At 46.5% G+C, this 17934-nt stretch overlaps 1 protein-coding gene across 3 annotated transcripts in view; it reads left to right on the top strand.

Moving 5' to 3' along the window:
• The first annotated feature begins 4778 nt into the window (after positions 1–4778).
• The window catches only part of LOC142495381 (hexokinase-2-like), a 38057-nt gene continuing 24901 nt past the window's right edge, over positions 4779–17934 (top strand). The window contains exons 1-3 of one of the 3 annotated variants that reach the window (XM_075600799.1): positions 4779–4835; positions 6277–6345; positions 17887–17934. The exon at positions 17887–17934 is cut by the window's right edge and continues 115 nt beyond it. In XM_075600799.1, the coding sequence (XP_075456914.1) occupies positions 6289–6345; positions 17887–17934 (105 nt within the window). In that variant the 5' untranslated portion in view covers positions 4779–4835; positions 6277–6288. Of the gene's footprint in view, positions 4836–5945; positions 6064–6276; positions 6374–17886 lie in introns of those variants that run through there. The other 2 variants (XM_075600798.1, XM_075600800.1) reach the window with 2 other exon arrangements.

Below are 17934 nucleotides of genomic sequence, written 5' to 3'. Positions count from 1 at the left end.
GTCTGGTGTAGTGATACAGCAGTGAGGGTAGATCAGACTGGTGCAGTGATACAGTAGTGAGGGTAGATCAGACTGGTGCAGTGATATAGCAGTGAGGGTAGATCAGACTGGTGCAGTGATACGGCAGTGAGGGTAGATCAGACTGGTGCAGTGATACAGCAGTGAGGGTAGATCAGACTGGTGCAGTGATACAGCAGTGAGGGTAGATCAGACTGGTGCAGTGATACAGCAGTGAGGGTAGATCAGACTGGTGCAGTGATACAGCAGCGAGGGTAGATCAGACCGGTGCAGTGATACAGCAGTGAGGGTAGATCAGACTGATGCAGTGATACAGCAGCGAGGGTAGATCAGACCGGTGCAGTGATACAGCAGTGAGGGTAGATCAGTCTGGTGCAGTGATACAGCAGTGAGGGTAGATCAGACTGGTGCAGTGATACAGCATTGAGGGTAGATCAGACTGGTGCAGTGATACAGCAGTGAGGGTAGATCAGACTGGTGCAGTGATACGGCAGTGAGGGTAGATCAGACTGGTGCAGTGATACAGCAGTGAGGGTAGATCAGACTGGTGCAGTGATACGGCAGTGAGGGTAGATCAGACTGGTGCAGTGATACAGTAGTGAGGGTAGATCAGACTGGTGCAGTGATACGGCAGTGAGGGTAGATCAGATTGGTGCAGTGATACAGCAGTGAGGGTAGATCAGACCGGTGCAGTGATACGGCAGTGAGGGTAGATCAGACTGGTGCAGTGATACAGCAGTGAGTGTGGATCAGACTGGTGCAGTGATACGGCAGTGAGGGTAGATCAGACAGGTGCAGTGATACAGCAGTGAGTGTGGATCAGACTGGTGCAGTGATACAGCAGTGAGGGTAGATCAGACAAGTGCAGTGATACAGCAGTGAGGGTAGATCAGACAAGTGCAGTGATACAGCAGTGAGGGTAGATCAGACTGGTGCAGTGATACAGCAGTGAGGGTAGATCAGACTGGTGCAGTGATACAGCAGTGAGGGTAGATTAGACTGGTGCAGTGATACAGCAGTGAGGGTAGATCAGACTGGTGCAGTGATACAGCAGTGAGGGTAGATCAGACTGGTGCAGTGATACAGCATTGAGGGTAGATCAGACTGGTGCAGTGATACAGCAGTGAGGGTAGATTTATTTATTTATAAAATATTTTAATAGGAAGTAATACATTGAGAGTTACCTCCCGTTTTCAAGTATGTCCTGGGCACAGAGGTAAGACAAATAATACATGTTTACAAATACAGTTACATAAATGTGCAGGGTATACATTATATACAAGACATTGCATGCACAGTTAAAGATAATATATATTATGGGCGAATGAAACAGTTACAGACCAGATTAAAATGTGAGACAGCCTTAGATTTGAAAGAACTTAAACTGGTGGTGGATGTGAGAGTGTCTGGTAGGTTGTTCCAGTTTTGGAGTGCACGGTAAGAGAAAGAGGAACGGCCGGATATTTTGTTGAGCCTTGGGACCATGAACAGTCTTTTGGCGTCTGATCAGATGATAAGTGCTGTATGTGGTAGGGATGAGGAGCTTGTTCAGGTAGCTGGGTAGCTTGCCCATAAAGAATTTAAAGGAAAGACAGGAAAGGTGAACTTTGCGCCTAGACTCTAGTGATGACCAATCTAGTTCTTTGAGCATTTCGCAATGATGTGTGTTGTAGTTGCATTTGAGAACAAAACGACAAATTGAATTGTAGAGGGTGTCAAGTTTGCTAAGGTGGGTTTGAGGTGCCGAGCCATATACTATGTCTCCATAGTCAATAATTGGCATTAGCATCTCCTGTGCGATACGCTTTCTGACCAGCAGGCTTAGGGAGGATTTGTTCCTGTAAAGTACCCCTAGTTTGGCATAGGTCTTGGTTGTCAGGGTATCAATGTGCATCCCGAATGTTAAGTGGGAGTCAAACCATATGCCCAGGTATTTAAAACAAGTGACAGGGGTTAGGGTGGTGTTAGCATTGGTTCTAATCTGGAGCTCAGTCGCTGGCAGCTTTAAAAATTTAGTCCTGGTCCCAAATACCATTGTTACAGTCTTGTCAGTGTTTAAAAACAGTTTGTTTTGGGAAATCCAGTTTTCGAGTCTCAAAAAGTCAGACTGAAGTATATGTTGAAGGTCAGAGAGGCTATGGCTGTGTGCATATAGGACTGTGTCATCTGCATACATGTGTATTGAGGCTTCCTTACAAGCTGTGGAAAGATCATTAATGAACACTGAGAAGAGTAGGGGCCCCAGAACAGAGCCTTGCGGGACACCACAGGTGATATCTAGGGGGTTGGAGTTAGAGCCTGAGATGGACACATGTTGGGATCTACCTGATAGGTAGGACTGAAACCAGTTTAAAGCATGCTTCCCTATTCCAGAGCACTGGAGTTTGTTAAGCAAGATAATATGATCAACAGTATCAAAAGCCTTTGCAAAATCTAGGAATACTGCACCAGTGAGTTGTCCCTGTTCCATTTCACACTGGATTTCATTGCAAACTTTTAGCAGGGTAGTTACGGTGGAGAGTTTGGGGCGAAAGCCAGATTGGAATTGGCTAGGGAAATTAGACCGGTGCAGTGATACAGTAGTGAGGGTAGATCAGACTGGTGCAGTGATACAGCAGTGAGGGTAGATCAGACTGGTGCAGTGATACAGCAGTGAGGGTAGATCAGACTGGTGCAGTGATACGGCAGTGAGGGTAGATCAGACTGGTGCAGTGATACGGCAGTGAGGGTGGATCAGACCGGTGCAGTGATACGGTAGTGAGGGTAGATCAGACTGGTGCAGTGATATGACAGTGAGGGTAGATCAGACTGGTGCAGTGATACGGCAGTGAGGGTAGATCAGACTGGTGCAGTGATATGGCAGTGAGGGTAGATCAGACTGGTACAGTGATACGGCAGTGAGGGTAGATCAGACTGGTGCAGTGATACGGCAGTGAGGTAGATCAGACTGGTGCAGTGATATGGCAGTGAGGGTAGATCAGACTGGTACAGTGATACGGCAGTGAGGGTAGATCAGACTGGTACAGTGATACGGCAGTGAGGGTAGATCAGACTGGTACAGTGATACGGCAGTGAGGGTAGATCAGACTGGTACAGTGATACGGCAGTGAGGGTAGATCAGACTGGTGCAGTGATATGGCAGTGAGGGTAGATCAGACTGGTACAGTGATACGGCAGTGAGGGTAGATCAGACTGGTACAGTGATACGGCAGTGAGGGTAGATCAGACTGGTACAGTGATACGGCAGTGAGGGTAGATCAGACTGGTACAGTGATACGGCAGTGAGGGTAGATCAGACTGGTACAGTGATACGGCAGTGAGGGTAGATCAGACTGGTGCAGTGATATGGCAGTGAGGGTAGATCAGACTGGTACAGTGATACGGCAGTGAGGGTAGATCAGACTGGTACAGTGATACGGCAGTGAGGGTAGGTCAGACTGGTACAGTGATACGGCAGTGAGGGTAGATCAGACTGGTACAGTGATACGGCAGTGAGGGTAGATCAGACTGGTACAGTGATACGGCAGTGAGGGTAGATCAGACTGGTACAGTGATACGGCAGTGAGGGTAGATCAGACTGGTACAGTGATACGGCAGTGAGGATAGATCAGACTGGTACAGTGATACGGCAGTGAGGGTAGATCAGACTGGTGCAGTGATACAACAGTGTTCTCTTCCTTGTTTTTTTCAGAATTACAGCAAAAGGAAACTTCAGAATATTTCATTGTTGACTTTGAAACCCTTGGTCAGCGGATTACCAACCTCAGATATGCAGACGAAAGGTTTTATATTGGAATATAAGTCACTATTTGGTATTCTTGACATTAATCAATGGCATATGAGGAGGATTAGAGATACATAGCCTAGAGGAAGCCCTTTTTGTTTTATAAAATTATTACAGGCCCTATTCTCTGTCTCCAGCTCTGTATTTTTTCCTGTTTCCTGCTTCTGCCTGTTGCCTTAGCAACCTTCCTTTTCCCACCCCACATCTTTGAGTTTGCTGCCTTCTGCCTTGCATCTCTCTGGGATACAGTAGCATTGTTTCTTACCTATTTCTTATTTTATACATCCCCATACATTTTCCCTTCCTTTCTGTTCATGTTCCCACAATAAAACTTTAGAAATTAAAAAAAGACTCCATTTTGTAGGAAAGAAGGAATTGAGTTAACTGCTTGTCTCAATTGATTAAGCCAGGTGTTTTCTGACATCACGACGTCATGTGACCCACGGCATTATTTGATGCCGCGTTGCCATGGCGACACATCGCCATTGCGCACCTCTGTATTAAGCCATATTACGGCTGGGACAGAACAGGCCCCTTCATGAATAAAGAGCTGTAAAGTTCCTGGTACAGTATGAATATTTGAAGTGTCTACTGTACCTTAATGGATGCAGGTCGGGTTTAACATACTCTAGTCCCCCCCATTCCTGTCTCCATCACTTCCCCACCCCTGCTGCCAGGGGAGCCATACATGGCTGCCACACTAGATAGCAAAGGGATTAAAGATCCTCTCCAATGTACCTATAGGTGAAGCTTACATTATGTTAGTGAGGATCGCTTTCTAAATCTGTCTTGGTTTGGCTGGGGACAGCTGTGGAATTGACAGAAACTGAAATGTGGTAAGATGTGAATAAAAGCCCTATGAGATCTCTTGAATAGCTGGTGTGTTTGGAGTGTGTCTGCAGTTAGCTTAATTTCTTCTGCAGCTCCCCAAGGTCCTCAGTTTTAAACTGTTTATAATCCTCAGGTCCGCCAGCTGTGGGATGCACAGGCACATTGATAACTACACTGTAACATACTTGGCCTTACAAATGAGGTAAGGAACAAATAATAATTACGCAGCGCCTTCTGGCAGAAGTGACATTATTGTATTATTTTTCTGGGTGTGCAAGTATTTACATTGAATTACACCTGCTTTGCTTGTTATCACTGATTGCAATTTAAAGTAAATATTTTGTCAGTGGCTGTCTTGGGAAATCAGTCCAATTTTAATGTGCTAGGTTGTGCTGGCACTCAGGAGTAGGGTGCTGTGTGTGTGCCTTGTACTCCCACAATTAGGGTGCTTTGTATGTGTCCTGTGCTCCCAGAATCAGGGTGCTTTGTTTGTGTCCTGTGCTCCCAGGAGCACGGTGCTGTGTGTGTCATGTGTTTCCAGGAGCAGGATGCGAGGGTGCGGTGTGTGTCCTGTGCTCCCAGAATCAGGGTGCTTTGTGTGTGTCCTGTGCTCCCAGGAGCAGGGTGCTCTTTTTGTCCTGTGCTCCCAGGAGCAGGGTGCTGTGTGTGCCTGTGCTCCAAGGAGTAGGTGCTGTGTGTGTTCTGTGCTCCCAGGAGCAGGGTGCTCTGTGTGCCTGTGCTCCAAGGAGTAGGTGCTGTGTGTGTGTTCTGTGCTCCCAGGAGCAGGGTGCTCTGTGTGCCTGTGCTCCAAGGAGTAGGTGCTGTGTGTGTTCTGTGCTCCCAGGAGCAGGGTGCTCTGTGTGCCTGTGCTCCAAGAAGTAGGTGCTGTGTGTGTTCTGTGCTCCCAGGAGTAGGTGCTGTGTGTGTCCTGTGCTCAAGGAGCAGGGCACTGTGCGTGTGCCCTGTGCTCCCAGGAGCACTGTGCGTGTGCCCTGTGCTCCCAGGAGCACTGTGCGTGTGCCCTGTGCTCCCAGGAGCACTGTGCGTGTGCCCTGTGCTCCCAGGAGCACTGTGCGTGTGCCCTGTGCTCCCAGGAGCACTGTGCGTGTGCCCTGTGCTCCCAGGAGCACTGTGCGTGTGCCCTGTGCTCACAGGAGCAGGGTGCTGTGTATGTGTTTTGTACTCCTGAGCTTGCAGAAAGTTCATCGAGGCCTGATATGCTATAGGTTTCCCTACACACTGTCTATCTCTTTTGGGTGGTTCCTTTTTGGTGCCAAGAGAGAGGGAGGAGTTGATTAACTTATAGCAAAGAGGGAGGAGGGCACAGGGTACCACGGAAGGAGGGTGCAGGAGAGAGATGTGAATAAATACTGTTTGTTAAAGAAAGGAGTCTGATCCTGGTCTGTTGGTACTTCTGGATTACAGCCTAGGTATGTACAGTATACCATGCTTTATGCTCCAGTGCTGGAGGCAGTTGAAGTACACAGCATTATGTGTTCACATCTTCGGCTGCCTCAATATTCAGTATGTACTTATTTATTAATCCCCATCCAGCACCTTTTATTCACTTAGCACTATTCCCATATCTCCCTATTTCCTCTAAAGTCTCTTTCCTGTGTCACCTATTCTGTTTGCTCTGCCAGGTACGTCAAGAGATGGCATCCCCAGGAGAAGACCCCTCTGCAACTGTGCAACCCTTTACGGATGATAGGGTAAGCACAAGGCCGTGGTGTGTATGAGGTAAAGAGGCTGTACTGTCCATAATGTGCCCTGCTGCTTTATACAAGGCACAATAATATTGAAAAGAGGATAGAGTATAGAATGTAATTTCATGGCTGAAGAGCTTGCAATCTAGGTGGGTCACCGAGGGGTTAAAAACGGGACTTCAAGTCACATAGGCACATGGTCTTGTGTTTTATTTCACTGCACTTTAACCCGTTGAGTGTCAGAGAGATCTGCCACACATTTCTAAGCTGCATGGTACAGGCTTCTCTAACACTGAATGTATTAATTTGTTTAATTGTAGTTAAGAGATCTCTGTTGCAGGGTAATCAGACTCTGGACACCGGGCTTAGATTAAATAAAACAAGCTTTACTGCAGCATAATAATAAAATAAAAAAAATACAAAGTATGTACAGTACAGAGATAAGGTTTCAAAAGCAGTCTCTCAACCTTTAAGATAGCATTTACAGACTGTTAGCATCACAGTCTTTTACTCCCAGACACAGGACTCGCCATGTAGTGTGTAGTGTATTGTTACAGCAGCCAGGTCCGACTTCTTAGGTCCATGAGTCACAGCCAACTACAGTAGCATGCAGTACAAAATGTAATTCCAGCACAGTAACAGGTTGCATAATAGCTACACTCTATTACTGCAGTTTGCCTGAGCTCGTTGCCTGCCCTGAACCCTGATAAACCCCTCCTACTGTCTCTGTACGTTCTTCCTACCAACCAATTAGATTGTAAGCTCTTCAGAGCAGGGACTCCCTTTCCTAAATGTTACTTTTATGTCTGAGCACTTCTTCCATTTGTGTTATTTATATCTTATTATTTATGTGATTGTAACTATTACTGCTGTGAAGCGCTATATACATTAATGGCGCTATATAAATAAAGGCAATTCATATTACTATAGCATATAGCGCTAGCAGTCTGGTCATATAATCCAGTGCACCTGTACCTGACAAAATAGCTCTGAAGCTTCTGGTACAGTAGAATGGAAACCCAGAACTAGCTCAGAGAGAGGAAGGCGGCTTTATTTAAGAAGTGACAGGGTATTTTTCCCTGTTTTGTTCTCTCTCTCTTTGTGGGTTACCCAGAGTACCAGTGGCAGAAACGTGACCCTCCAAGCATTCCCAGCAAAGGAAATCTGTGTTATTATTATTCCATGTGCTGTAGTAGATTTCAAACTAAAGAGACAGGAGTGGCAGATACCACAGTGTCACTCTGGAGTTTTTATCCCTCATACTTTTAGCCAATGATATAAATTCTCACAGGTTTACTGTGAGTTACCTGAATTTCTCCCCTTTCTCCGGACCCCACAGACAGCCCTGCAGTTCTCACTGAGAATGCAGCTGCAGGGGGCGTATGTTTCCTCATGTGCTGCACACTGTGCTCACAAGACAGAGCCAAAGAGCCTCCTGCAGGTCCAGTGCACTGTTTCCACTTTCACATTTCAAATTTCCTGGTGCAAACCATACATTTCCTGTTTTTTCCTGGTGAAGAGATTACATTTCTTGGTCCAAAAACGTACTTAAAAGCGGACGATAAGTATGTAGCTCAGTTTCCCCCACCCTATTGGAGATATGGCGGCTACTGAGTGTGGTGCATTACCTGTGGCTCACAGGAGGCCTGAACCTCCGCTGCTGGGAGCCTGGGGTGTTCCTGATCCATCTGGTGACAGCGCCTCCACCCAATGTGGGATCCAACTATGTTGGGTAACCCCGTCACAGGACCCAATACAATAACACACACACTGATAAAGATAACAGTTTACTGCATGCATATGAAAAAGGAACAACAATATAACACCCACACCAAAAAGGTCACGCACGGCCGTAACCCCACAGTGCCCTCGAACACAGTGTCCACACCCGGAGGGAATATCCCCAAAATACTCAGGTGCCCCTGGGCACCCAACCACCCTGGTGTCCACAAGAGTCAATCCACCCAAAGTGTGTGACAGCGCTGCCCACAACCGCGTGTTAAAGTTGGTGCACTTGTAGTTGTAGGTGTGATACCTGCCGGGTACTCCAGCACCCGGTAGCACCGACTGAAGATAAGAGGAAGCTGTCCGGTCCCACGCCGTCGTCAGTGATGAGCCCGCCTCCATATGGGGTGGTGTCCAGCTGGAGGGTCCCACTATAATAGTCTCTCTCTCTTGGTGTGGTGATCTGGTCCCAGGCTATCAGATGCCAGGTCGCCGCCGTGTCCTGGCTGTGACCCTCATGCTTGTAATACAGGGGCAGTGTCCCTAACTACCGGGCCTGTGCCTGCAGCAACCACAAGCTCAACGGGGGAGTCGGGGCCTAGCTGGGGCCTAAGGGGTCCCTGGCCTAGTGCAGGGGTCACAGACGCCCTGCATACACACCCTACCCTCTCCTTGTCCCAGCTCCGACTGGGATGCTCCTCAGCATGCGAAAAAACAATCCAGGTCGCAAAGGAATCCGGCCGTGCAATTGGCTGCTTGCCTGCACCTGACTAACAACCCCAGTGCCTTCTGGGGGCTGTAGTCCCCGTGGAGCCCGGTGCCTCTAATGGCCACCACTAGGAGGTCCTCTGCGCATGCACGATCCCACTGCGCATGCGTGCGCATACTCAACAGCCTCCGGTGACTCAGTTGCTTCCATGACACCGCTGCAACGCTCTTTTGGTTCCCTTGCTGTAGTGGAGGTTCTAAACCTGCTGCAGTCAGAGTGTGAGTCTGTGTGTGTGTGTGTGTGTATGTATAAACAAACAGCACAATACACCAACACAGCATATGTAGCAAGTTGACGCTATACACGGACACAAAGTATATCAGCAGACCGCACTATACACAGAGTACAGTATATCACCAAACCACACTTTACACTGATAGAGTATAATCTAATGACACTATACACCAACGATCAACACATTGTATAACCTGACAGAGTACGGGTAGAGGACAAGGGGTGAAGTGTGGCCAGTGTGGTGGCAAGGGGTTGATGGGGGGGGGGCAGTAGGGGAAAAGGTACTGAACACATGATACATAAAGCTTGGCCCCCTGCAGACGCACTTACCAGAATTCCCTCCTACTGTCTCTGTACGTTCTCCCTACCTACCAATTAGACTGTAAGCTCCTCGGAGCAGGGACACCTCTTCCTTAATGTTACTTTTATGCCTGAAGCACTTATTCCCATGACCTGTTATTTATATTTGTTATTTATATGATTTGCTGTGAAGCGCTATGTACATTAATGGCACTATATATAAATAAAGATATACAATACAATACAAGAGGGTAACAGGGGGCAGTGGAAGGCAAGGGGGGTGACAAGGAGAGCAGGTGAAACAAGAAAGTGACGGAGGCGGCAGTGAGGGGAGGGGGCTGTGAGGGAGGAAGGGGAGAGGGCAATGAGGGACAAGTGAGGGGGGCAGTTAAGGAGACAGGGGAGGGGGCAGTGAGGGACAAGTGGTGCAGGAAGTGAGGGAGACAGGTGAAGGAGACAGGGGAGGAGCAGAAGAGGGACACGTTTTGGGGGCAGTGAGGAACAAGTTGGGGGGGCAGTGAGGGACAAGTAGGAGGGGACAAGTGGGGGGGGCCTCGAGGGAGACAGGGAGTGATAAGCAGAGGGCAGTGGCAATGGGTGATCCCTACCGTTTTGTGCTCCACATATTGAGCAGTCAGCTCAGCAGAGGGATGCTGCCGACCCCGAACATCTACACATCACAGGAGGAGAGGCTGTGACGTCCTCTCCTTCCCCCTTGCTCCCTGTCTCTGAGCTCAGCCCGTCAAGGCAGCACGTGTTGGTGAGGGAGTGACTCTCCTTCCCTAAGCATTATTATTATTTCCTGTGATTTCGCTGTGTTTGAAATGTGATCCCAGTGAGGGATTACATTTCCCGGGAATCAGGATCCTGTTCCCTGGCTCTAATGTTGCTTTCTATACATATTAGATTTCCACTTCCCTAATTTCTTTATCTGCTCTGCTGTGGAGCCCTCCTGTGGAGCCCTCCTCTGCCGCACCAGTTGCGGCCCCAATCCTAAAAGAGTGTGTACCAAACACACCTTGGGGTGCATGGCCTTTGGGTCCATGCCACCTGTCCCCAGACAGCACTTGAGCACACTCTGAAAGTGATACCTCGTGGACGGTGTTATGTCCTGGTGGATAAAGAAATTGTCCCCAGTTTCGGGCCTGTGCTTAATGTACTTCTGTATTAACCTGACCGGGCATATTTTCCTATTGCTTTGTTTTCTGAGGTGAAGCCATGCTCCCCTTCCTACCTGATCTCTCTTTGACCTGTGGATTTTGCATGCAGCTGATTTTTTGTTTATAACCAAGAGAATAGCAAGCCAGAATTATTGCTTGTTTTTGATGCTGCCACTAGCTCCCCAACTCTGAAAGCGCCCAAAAATGCTATTGCAAATGCAAACGCTACTTGAAACTTTCCTTTTCTGCGGCGCTCATGCATACTGGTTTTGTTGCTTCAATCAGCGCTTCCAGCCAATCTAGAGGTATTGGCTCTCTTTAATCAGCTTTCTTTGATATTATAGATGTGTTCATACAACCATCTTTTAATACTTCTTGTGGTCATACCCACATACTGCAGACCGCAGGGACATTCCAGGAGATGGTTCTTTTATAATCTGTCACAGCTGAAGTGTGACAAAACATCATAGGACCTCTTCACGACCAGGTAAGTATGTGCATGTACACCCTGCTGACACTGTTAATGTTTGTAAAACAGGAAGAGAGCATGTAAGGTATATATATCAGACATACGTAATATGGACCAAATATATATATCTCCTATCCCTTGGCAGAAAAGGTATTATTAACAGCCCTACTGTGATTATGAGGAAATTGTTGTATATTCCCTTGGGTTATCCAAGCCTTCATCCAAAAACTCCAATAATTATTTTTGATATTGTATGATAGGATTGAGGGGGAGGGGTTGGTATGTGGACCTGTCATCCAAAATACGAAGGGATTCCTTTATATATACACAAACAAAAGATGTTGGATAGACCCTTGGGTTATGACGCTGGTGATACATCATCAGTGCGACTGAAGCGGCTGTTTCAGTTGTTTCATAGTACAAACTCGATCGATTATAGTTACCTAAAAAGATGTGGGCCACACGTGGTAGCCACTAGTTGAGACAGGTGACAGACTTTTTGTGTATGCAGGCACGCATGTTAGATGTGAGACACGCTGAGATGATATATAAACAGATGTACCATATATATATAGACATTAAGCTTATGCATACGCCATTGTCAGCATGAGAGTGCTTGGACTATAAATATATTCCTATGTTATTTCAAAGAAGGATACACAGGGTAACTGTTTACTGTTTGAGTCCCTTTGTAGTATGAGACTCCACTAATCATAGAGGGGCTCTTTCTACACAGGCAATTAGCCTTGGACTAAGGGCTGTATTTATTGCACATACAGCCGCTGTGTCCTCCTGACAGAGATTCTCTACCCTGCACAGGCAGTGTGATAGGAGTGAGATCATGTCAACCTCTCCGGTTATAACTAGGGAATATACAACAATTTCCTCATAATCACAGTAGGGCTATTAATAATACCTTTTCTGCCAAGGGATAGGAGAAATATATATTTGGTCCATATTACATATATCTGATATATACCTCACATGCTCTCTTCCTGTTTTACAAACATTAACAGTGTCAGCAGGGTGTACATGCACATACTTGAGGCAGGGCTATTACACCGCCCATCTCCTCTTCAACTACAGCTGTCTATACTGTAGTCTTTGTATTACATCATTAGAAAGTATTACAATAGGAACTATAACTTGGGGTTTCTGCTAAGAAAGCGCTATTTTATCTGTGTTTTAGTTGATATTTTAAATAATTAATAAAAATGTATTTGTTTTCTATTAGTAGAGATATTGTGCATCGGTATAGGGTTCTTTCTCTCTCGTGTATGCAGATTCCTTTATATAGTAGCTTTGGTCCATAATGACCAACCCCACCCCCCCCTCCCTTCCTTATCAGCTATTTGATGACAATCTAGTAATTTTCTTCAAGCACACTGAGAACTTCCTTTTCTTCTACACTCAGATTATCCCTTTTTATTTTAAATCTTTGGCTTTGAGTCTCAAAATCATCTTTAACCATTTGGGCAAATGTATTAACAAAAGGTCCACTCGTAAATTTCAGAAAGAATGTGGAGGTTTTCTTGAATATCTTATTGGCTCCTGGAGTTGCTATTATAGGTAAATTATGATTGCAATGTTGACTAGAAACAGCATCTTTATAGGAAGTATTTCTTCAGACGCAGCTTTCTTATATATTTTTGAACGTCAAAGTATAATTTAAAACTGTTCGGTCCTGATACAGGTGCGAAAGAGAGTCCTTTCGCAAGAACCTCTCTCTCTATATCTGATGTTTGATACTTACTAATATTAAAAATATTAGGATTTAATGGCTTTCGTATCTGTGTGATTTTCCCATTCTTTCTGCCTCCCCTTTTTCCTCTATAGTGTTTTTTTTTTTTTTTTTTTTTTTTGCCTCTGGTGCATCTTTCCCCAACAAATCTCCCATAGATTCTTTTGCATAATGTTGATCCCTTGCCTGACTCCAATCTAAAAAAAGAGTCTGTTTCTCCTCTTTATCCAGAACGGAGCAGCTGTTTTCTTGTGCTACATCAACTAAAGGTTGATATTTATCAGTGTGTGTATGGTCATTTAGACTGGGACTGGTCTCTCTGCTAGATTGGAGAGATGTTTTAACAGGGGCAGAGGTCTTACTAACATTACTCATGGGCTGTTGGACTTTATTGTGCGCTTGAGTTATTTTTGGTGCTAGTGGAGAAAGTGGCTTATGTACACTTGATATTTTACTTTTGTCAATGACACTTGATTTGATACCAGAATCTTGGGATTTATGTTGGCTAGCTCTAAAATTATACTCTCTTTGGGGTGTATATTTTTCTGGTTCTTTTGTGTCTTTTTTCCAGTTTCTGTCGCATCCAGACTCGTAGTCACTCTAGTCTCTGAAATTTTTTTTTTGTTTAAAACTGATCCTTTCTTTTTCCATATGGTCTATTGTGTTCTTATCTTTCTGCTCTAAGGCAGGTAACTCACTATTGTCTTCGAAATTTCAAATTGATCCTTCATGTTATTCATTTCCTCATCCAATTTCTACAGGGATGCCCGTCTTTTGGAAATAAGCAAACAGATGAGTTCGAAGGAACAATGATCAAGTATTCGATTCCATTCCAAAATGAATGGATCGCTATTCAAATTTGTTGTTGGCATTTTGAAAATTCTCAGCCCCGTGAAATTCTTTTTGTTCCACGTATTTTTCCAGGGTAAGGGCATCCCATAGCTGTTTGGTCTCACTTATGAGTAATTTCTCAAGTTTTTCAACCAATAAATACATGTTGTCTGTGGTGTGTTTAATTACTACAATTTGAACATTCCAGAAAATATTTTGCCTAAATCAATGTTCCTATTTAGACGAGAAGCAAATAATTGCGTCATACTGTCAAAGCTGCTAACCTTTAGGTGGATATTAGTAGACAGAGAAGAGATAAGGTTAAAACCAAAAACAATATAAATAAATAACTCACTTTGTAAGTATAAATGAAATCCCTTACTATTCACAAGTATGGAAATAGGGGGCGGCTGCCAAATTAAACACTGACCAGGAGATCCAATGTGAAGAGGAAAAACGGAGCACAGCAGCCAGCAGGAACAGGTAACAAGGAGGGCGGCAATACTGGAACTTGGTTTAAAAGCAATTTAATGAAAAGATAGCATGGCATACAGAAGGTAGAGTACTCTAACGCGTTTCATGTTTCGTCAGACGAAGCACCAAACTAGGCGTGAAACGCCTTAGGCCTCGGCCAAGCTCCCCGCTGGCGTACTGAGGCGCGCTGAGGCTCAGGGAAAGCGGGTGCTTCCCCTGGCCTTGCGGGTGCTTTCCCTGCGCGCTGTCAGGGGTCGGGCTGGGGGCGGGCCAGTGACGTCATGGAGCTGGTTCGCCCTCATTGGGCGAACCGCTCACGTGACCGGCCCTACACTCCGGCAAGCGGGGAAATTTTAAATTTCCCTAAGACCGACGCTTCCGCGCGCTTGCAGAAGTGTAGGCGAGCCCCTACTAAAGCCGCTCTAATTGCAGCTGTAGGGGCTCAGTGCTGAGCGGAAGCGCGCCTCAGCGCGCCTCCGCCAGCAAGCAAGTACCTTGGCCGAGGCCTTAGAGTACTCTACCTTCTGTATGCCATGCTGTCTTTTTCATTAAATTGCTTTTAAACCAAGTTCCAGTATTGCAGCCCTCCTTGTTACCTGTTCCTGCTGGCTGCTGTGCTCCGTTTTTTCCTCTTCACATTGGATCTCATGCAGTCTGTTCATTACGTGAAGCACGCCTATGAGGAAGGATTACCACTCACTGTGAGTACTATAACTCAGTTATTCATACAGCTGTGAGTACAGTTTGTTCTACCCTGCTGGACATTCAGTATCGTTTATTGTGCTGGGCAAATGTAGCTCTAGGGAGGGTGTCCTATTTGGAAGAGAACCAGTTAAGAGCTGCAATTCACAGTCACTACCTGCATTATCAACCAGGACATTTATTCCTTTATCCTCCCATACTTTGAGCATTTCTTGCTAATATGTACCAGACACTTTTGATATTATGAGTATCCTTTCTTCAAGCAAGATCCACATTGTTTCAACATATACATATTGGAACTTTTCATTATATATTGGTAGCACCGATTTATAGAACATTGTTCTTTTTCTCTCTATTAAACACTGACCACCTGGTCAGAGAAATACCATAAAGAACAAATAAATTTGGCGCCTATGATGCACTTAGAAAAGCAATTCAACAAGAATAATAATAGATATACAACCATACAGTAAGTTGATGTATGACACAGAGTCCTTGTGGAATCCAATGATGATGGTAATATTAAGTAACCATGTGCATGAAAAACAAAGAGAAAACATACATAGTGTGATACTGTAAACAAAAAAAAACTATACTGAATGGAAGCTAATAGCAACACATACAACATAACATACAACTACAAAAAAGCTAAACTTAGTGGAAGCCTCACAGACTAAACAGGTGAAAGATGACAGAATAAAAAAAACACACATTTATTAAAATAAACAATTAGATCAATGGAAACTTCATCCATACAAAAATTCTACTAATCCTCGGCTACATTAGGTGAAAGTCCACTTACTAGATAGAGAGTGGTAGTAGGCAATGGATAATGTTTGAGCGTATCCCCTCTCGCTCGTGGCACGTCTGCTGCAGGATGATTGATGTCGTCAGACTGTCAGCGGATCCCCGGCTTGTCTCACCCTCTGTTGGTTACCGGTATCGATATTTGAATAAATGTGCGTTTTTTTATTCAGTCATCTATCACCTGTTTGGTCTGTGAGGCTTCCACTAAGTTTAGCTTTTTTGTAGTTGTATGTTATGTTGTACTAGCTGAGAGCCCCGGCGTTGCCCGGGATGTTTGTGGTGTGGGTGTGGCATTTGGGTGAGGAGTGGTCAACGCGGCCCATGTGCGGTGGTAGTGCTGCTGTGGCTGTACTAATGGTGATTGTATCGGTGTGCTGATTTGGGAGGGTTTGGTGCTGATGTGGGGTGCGGATGTGGGTGTGCCGAGGACGGGAGGAGGGGGGGGGGAGAGCGGACGGGAGGAGGGGGGGGGAGAGCGGACGGGAGGAGGGGGGGGGGAGAGCGGACGGGAGGGGGGGGAGAGTGCGGACGGGAGGAGGAGGGGGGGAGGAGGGGGGGAGAGTGGACAGGAGGGGGGTGGGTTGGTTAAAATTTCCGGGTCTCTCCTCTCCACTCCCCCTGTATGTTTCTCCGCTCCCCCCCTCTCTCTCCCCTCCTGCCCCCCCATGTGACACAGACACACACACACACAGTGACACACACAGTGAGAGACACACACACAGTGTCACACACACACAGTGAGAGACACACACAGTGAGAGACACACACACAGTGAGAGACACACACAGTGTCACACACACACACAGTGAGACACACACACAATGAGACACACACACACACACACACACACACAGTGACACACACACACAGTGACACACACACACACACACACGTCACCTCTCCTTCGGGGCGCCGCCATCTTAGGTGCCGCGTGTCCCCCCGCCGGGGAGGGAGGTGAGTGCGGGAGGGAGTGGAGCGGGAGGGAGGTGAGTGCGGGAGTGGAGCGGGAGGGAGGTGAGTGTGGGAGGGAGTGGAGCGGGAGGGAGTGGAGCGGCTTCTGGGCGCCTCTTAGGTGCCGCGTGTGCCCCCGCCGGGGAGGGAGGTGAGTGTGGGAGGGAGTGGAGCGGCTTCCGGGCGCCTCTTAGGTGCCGTGTGTGCCAACCCCCGCCAGGGAGGGAGTGGAGCAGGAGGGAATGGAGTGGGAGGTGAGTGGAGTGGGAGGGAATGGAGTGGGAGGTGAGTGGAGCGGGAGGTGAGTGGAGCGGCTTCCGGACGCCCCTTAGGTGGGCGCGTGTCCCCCCGCCGGGGAGGGAGTGGAGCGGGAGGGAATGGAGTGGGAGGTGAGTGGAGCAGGAGGGAATGGAGTGAGAGGGAGGTGAGTGGAGCGGGAGGGAGTGGAGCGGCTTCCGGGCGCCGCCGGGGAGGGAGTGGAGCGGGAGGGAATGGAGTGGGAGGTGAGTGTGATGGGGGGGGGAGAGGACAGAGAGGTGTGTGTGTGGTTTTTTTTTTTTTTTTTGTGGACCTTTGGCCCGTCACTCCGCCTCAGGCCAATGCGAGGTGTGGGGGCGGGCCAAGGGGGTGGTGTGAGTGTGTGAGGCCAATGAGAGGTGTGCGGGGGCGGGCAGCCCAAGGGACCAATGAGATCGCCGCTAGGGACACCGGACATCCAGGCAGGCAAACATACAGTGCTTTCACTAATATAGTATAAGATGTGTTGCTATTAGTTTCCATTCAGTACAGTTTTTTTTGTTTACAGTATCACACTATGTATGTTTTCTCTTTGTTTTTCATGCACATGGTTACTTAATATTACCATCATCATTGGATTCCACAAGGACCCTGTGTCATACATTAACTTACAGTATGGTTGTATATCTATTATAATTCTTGTTGAATTGCTATTCTAAGTGCATCATAGGCGCAAAATGTATTTTTTCTTTATGTATATCCATAGACAAACTCTAAGTGAACGTATGACTTTTTGTACCGCAAATAAAAATATCACTTGTGAGCAAATTCACATTTCTCAGGCATGTCTGCCGCCCTGATTTTCCCCAATATAACTTAGCATACAGTGCTTACACTGCATCCAGGGATTGTGGGAAATGGCATGCAAATTAGCACACAGTGTAACCTTTTACTGTACCAAAATATTAGATTTTAAGCTCTTTATTGGCAGAGATTAATTGTGCCTGCATCATTCAATGTATTTTTTTTTATGCACTATATTGGGGTTAGTATTGTTTATATCTGTATGTACAGTATCTACACATATAACCGCCAGGATGAGAAACAGAGCAGAAATTGTTTCTCGAACCTTTTCTTTTCTCTGCAGCTTGGGCGCTGTCTGCAGCCGTTCATGCTGTCCCAGGCACAGCTGGAG

The sequence above is a fragment of the Ascaphus truei genome, chromosome 5 (assembly GCF_040206685.1).
Source record: "Ascaphus truei isolate aAscTru1 chromosome 5, aAscTru1.hap1, whole genome shotgun sequence".
Taxonomy (NCBI): Eukaryota; Metazoa; Chordata; class Amphibia; order Anura; family Ascaphidae; genus Ascaphus; species Ascaphus truei.
This window is presented reverse-complemented; position numbering and strand designations above follow the sequence as displayed.